Below are 4,908 nucleotides of genomic sequence, written 5' to 3' on the forward strand. Positions count from 1 at the left end.
ATCGAAGATAGAGGGTCGTCTCCCAAAGGATGAAATCTTCTAGGATCAAGAGGTTTAATATCCCTCCCTAAGGCATGGTATAAGCCTCAAAACATGGTAAGGTTTCCCTCCTAGAAATAACTTCCCTCAAGCAAGCCAATGTGTAGCCTCGAAATCTGGGTGTCGCACCAACAAGGCGCACCTCTAAGCTATGAGCTTCCCGAGTTCCCTGAGGTGTGTGACACTGGCATGCTTTCTCCTCAATGATGAAACCAACTTGATTTTACTAATGCTCGTACTATGCCTCTAGCCCATGTAGCCTATACCGAGACCGATATCTTATACTTGCTAAATTGGTGTTCAATCAAATCTCACTACAATAGCCACTTCAAAACTTAACTTCAATTACAGTTTACTTCAATTAACTTAAGTTTAGCAATAATCACATTCATTCATAAAGAGCACAAATCATGTACATAAATAACACTTCAATAAACAAGAGGGGGAATTCCCAAAACAATTTCCCAACTACTCTTTGACTATAAAACTTCAATACACAAAACATTGGTTTATAATGGACTTCGGTTCGGTTGGGAGGATCTCCAAATAGTTCGTTGCCACAACCCTTCACAGATACAAATATACAATAACCGAGTTACAACTTCTCAACTAGAAACCCACAACCAAACCCAATAAATAACCAAGTTGTTGCCAATTGACCTACACACAACTCAATACACAAATACACGGTGTACCACCCTTGGCAATACTTCGTTCCACAAGCTTGCACAACTTCCTTCCGCAGCTGGGTTTAAAGAGCGAGCTCTGTACTGACCCATCTCGAATTAAAGGGAGCATAGGGATATTAGCATGTGTACGAGGCATGCATATGATAGCTACATATGCATGCATCACATGTGCTGCACTAGTATACATACTAACTAAATGTCCAAGTATACAACAATGAATTAATTATTGGAAATACTAAGTAAATACCTAACTCATGAGAATATATTGAACAAGTGAGTGGGGTACTTGATATGTATACCACCATTATAATATATAGTTAATCCCAAATTAAATACCTAACTATTAAAAGTAATAAATGCATTAAGCTTAGGACTCTATAATATCATCCAATGGGTATTCTAAAGTAGTACTTCAATTAATAAAGTTTATTAACTAATAAAACTCTGATAATAATAAACCTTATTAATTAACATACTCATTAATTAATGTAAATATAATAATTAACCTTATTAATTAGTATACTCATTAATTAATGCAAATATAACATTAATAAAGTATATTAATCAGTGTTGATAATATCGGTATCGGGAAAATATCGGCGAGGGTCCAAAAAATATCTTATCGGCAATATCGGCGAAAATATCGGCAAAATATCAGCAAATATCGGCAAGCATAAAAAATGCATAATATATTCATTTTTTTCAGATTTTTAAACATATAAAGCAATATCAACATGAAATAAACACATTGGCACATAAATATGAAGAAAACACTGATATATATGATGTCAAATAGAAATGATATATCAAAGGCGATACCAAATCCTGCTGATCCCTGATAATTGTCCATTCAAGGACTCAAATGTGGAGAACCAATACAAAATAACATCACATATATAAAAGTATCTCATCATCATGAGTTACATGTAGCATAACAAATAAAACTAGCAGCTATCTATCTACTGCCCTCTCCCCCTTTTACGGGAAAACATGATGGGCTGTTTGCCAGGCCTGCCCCTAGTAGTAGAAGGCCCTGACCCTACCTCTGCACCTAATGTCAAATAATGAGTGCTAGGCATGGAGCTATGCTCTCCTATATCTATAGCAGATGGTGTTGATGCTGATGCTCCCGCAGTGTCCTCCTCCTCCTGCTCCTCCTGCTCCTCCTCTAAGTGCTGCTGCTCCTCTGACTCCGAGTCCTCCTCTTGCTGCCCCTGCTCTAATGGATCATCTGCCACTGGCTCTAACCATGAAGGTGACTCCTCCAATATGGGCTCCTCAGACTCCACCCTCCACGGAGACAATACATCAATATTGTCTAAGGAAATGGCATCTGGATCCATTGGTGATTCTATTTGCCTCACTCGAAGTCGGATGTTGTAATGCACATACACCAAATCGTTGAGGCGTGCGAACTCCAACCTGTAAGAGTGTCAAAAAGAGTAATGAGTCTTGACTCTTGACTCTTGACACTTGAAGTTGAAGGTCATAAATTAAAAATTAAAAATTACAATAAGTGTAATTGCTCAACTGAAGGCTTGAGTTCAAAGTTATACCTGTTGCGCTTTTTGGCGTGTATTTTCTCAAATACACTCCAATTGCGCTCACACCCTGAAGAGCTACATGTTTGACTCAAGATTCGTATAGCCAATTTTTGCAAATTTGGTGCCCTTGCACCATAGCTTCGCCACCAAATATCTACAACAAAATAATGAAATAAAAAATTCAAAAACTTAAAAGTTAAAAGTTAAAACATAATTAAATTCAAATTTCTAATTTCTAATGAGTGATGACTTGTCACTTACGTGGCATGAAGAGGGCCCTTTCCCTAATGGCATCATCAAAGCCAAATAGGCCAACACAATCCTGATAACACTGTACCTCGCGATTGATTTTGCTACGAAGCTCAAGATCAGGTACCATCCTCTGAATACAGGAATGGAGCCCTTCCATCACCTCGCCATCAAAATCAAAGTTGCATTTGTATGAAAATGCGGGGTTGAGGAAGAGTGTTGTTGCATGAATGGGTCGATGAAGCATCCCTGTCCACCGACTATCGATCACATCCCATAACATCATCTGCTTATCAAGGCCAACAGAACCCTTGTTTGCATAATAGGAACGAATGGCCTCCTTGGCCCTATCCATGCCCTCATACAAATAAGGCATTGCAGACTTCTCTCCATCCACCAATCTAAGAACCTTTACTATAGGTTCGCTAACTGCACATGCTTCTTCTACTCCACGCCAAAATGTCTCAGAGTACACCATTTTTGCAATGGCTTTCCCATCAGGTCTCTTGTTGTATCTACAATTATGCCAATCATCAGACACAAACATTTGCTTCAACTCGAACTGACATCGAAGCAATGACTGAAGAGTAATAAAGGTTGTGGCAAAACATGTGATGGCAGGACGTCGCAACTCCTTGTTTCTAGTGAACCTCCTCATAAGGCTAAGAACAAAAGCATGGTTATAAATAAACTTAGGGATGCTCCTAGCCATATCAACTGCCTCCTTGATGAAGGAGAGTTTCCCCATATCCTCAAGCAACAAATCAAGACAATGCGCTGCACATGGAGTCCAGAACAATGTGGGATGCCTCTCCATAAGCATTCTGCCGGCAGACACATAATTAGTTGCATTGTCTGTTATGACTTGCACCACATTCTACACACCAATCTCCCGAATGAACCCATCTAACAACTCACATATCGTTGCTGCATCTTTGATATGTTCTGATGCATCCAACGATTTAATAAACATGGTACCTTTAGGACAATGTAGCAAGAAATTTAGAAGGGTCCTACCCTTCCTATCTGTCCAACCATCAGACATCACTGTGCATCCAGTGACTTCCCATGTCTTTTTCAACTCCGCCAATCTAGAGTTGATGTCCTGTTTTTCTGCTTGAAGAATTGGCCCCCGCAACTCCTCATATGTGGCACTTTTGTACCCTGGGCCCACAATAGCAATAGCATCACACATTGGCTGCCAAAATGGATTGGTTTTCGTGATGTTGAGAGGTAAGTCGCTCCAAAAAATACACCTCCCCATGACTCTATCTGCTTCTTGCTTCTCCTTTTTTTTAACAAGTGATTTTATGCCAGGTTGTGCTCCAGCGCCTGTTCGTGGAACAAAAAATGATGACCTCGCACTCACACTAGCAGTAGCATGTGATGGTGTGCCAGTTGTGGAGCCCCTCCCACTAGGGCCACTAGGCCCACTACCCTCAACACCAAAATCAGGAGAAGATATCCCGAAAGATCTACCTGCACGTTCAGCTTTGTTTCTTTCCGCCTCTTCCTTCTTTCTGTCCTTTTCTTCAATTGCCTCAAGAGCTTTTTGTATAAGCTCCGAACTAGAAACTGTACAAAGCCCAACATCATGTCCACTGAGTCTAGCAAGATGGTATTTCAGTCGTGTAATCCCACCTGTCATCTTGTCCCCACACAATTTGCATGTAAGATATGCACGATTTGTCCCACCATCAGGGCTCCCATACTCCCAAAATGGGTCCAAGGCTTTTGGCATATTTGTATTTTGTAGTGGGCTAACTCAAACGGAAACCTAGAGCACCAAAAAAAATTTGGAATTAGTAACTTAATAAGTAATACGAAATTTTCAAATTACAAATAACCACATCATTTTACAAAACAGTTTTAACTTGACTGTTGAATAGAAGTGTAATACAAGTTGACTGTTGAATAGAAGTGTAATACAAGTTGACTGTTGAATACTCTTGAACAAAAGAGTATGAACATGTTGTAACGTGAGGTATCCAAATGGCAAATGAAACACATAGCAAATTGGCACGGAATGAGAACAATTTCTTTCAGAATTATGCCAAGCATGGGAAAAATATATAACTGTTATAACTTATAACTTATACCACTGCTGTAGGTGCATAATGCATTATTAGACTTCATAAGTTCATAGCAGTGAGCACAGAGAAAGTTACATCTTTAACCAGCAAGGCAGGGTGCAATCTTTGAAGAAGAAGGCAGCACCTTTTGAGCTGATGGAGGGAGGATCATTAATAGCAAGGATCAAAGCCATTGTGGAAATAATTTTAGCAATGTACTTGACTGCCTTTCAAGACAACAAAGCTTGTTTATAATATATATTGATGTTACCACCAAATCATGGATTTGTTTCTTTTTCAACCTAGAAACATTTT

General features: G+C 39.3%; 1 protein-coding gene across 1 annotated transcript; it reads right to left on the reverse strand.

The window, feature by feature from the left end:
* Positions 1-1,545: 1,545 nt before the first annotated feature.
* Positions 1,546-2,716, reverse strand: LOC149177396 (uncharacterized). The gene is made up of 3 exons (XM_089423402.1): positions 2,534-2,716; positions 2,285-2,426; positions 1,546-2,150 (listed from the first exon to the last, which is right to left on the reverse strand). The coding sequence occupies exons 1-3, from the start codon at positions 2,679-2,681 to the stop codon at positions 1,688-1,690; spliced, it is 753 nt and encodes a 250-aa protein (XP_089279528.1). The 5' UTR covers positions 2,682-2,716; the 3' UTR covers positions 1,546-1,687.
* Between the last annotated feature and the right edge of the window lie 2,192 nt (positions 2,717-4,908).

This window comes from Pinus tabuliformis, chromosome 4_1, assembly GCF_031772625.1.
Source record: "Pinus tabuliformis cultivar Carrire ecotype Pingquan chromosome 4_1, CPIR1, whole genome shotgun sequence".
Taxonomy (NCBI): Eukaryota; Viridiplantae; Streptophyta; class Pinopsida; order Pinales; family Pinaceae; genus Pinus; species Pinus tabuliformis.

Coding starts and splice junctions, on each gene's coding strand:
- LOC149177396 (XM_089423402.1), bottom strand. CDS start 2,681: ATGGAAGGGCTCCATTCCTGTATTCAGAGGATGGTACCTGATCTTGAG. Junction 2,427..2,533: donor AAGGGCCCTCTTCATGCCAC/GTAAGTGACAAG, acceptor ATTTTGTTGTAG/ATATTTGGTGGCGAAGCTAT. Junction 2,151..2,284: donor CACGCCAAAAAGCGCAACAG/GTATAACTTTGA, acceptor ACACTCTTACAG/GTTGGAGTTCGCACGCCTCA.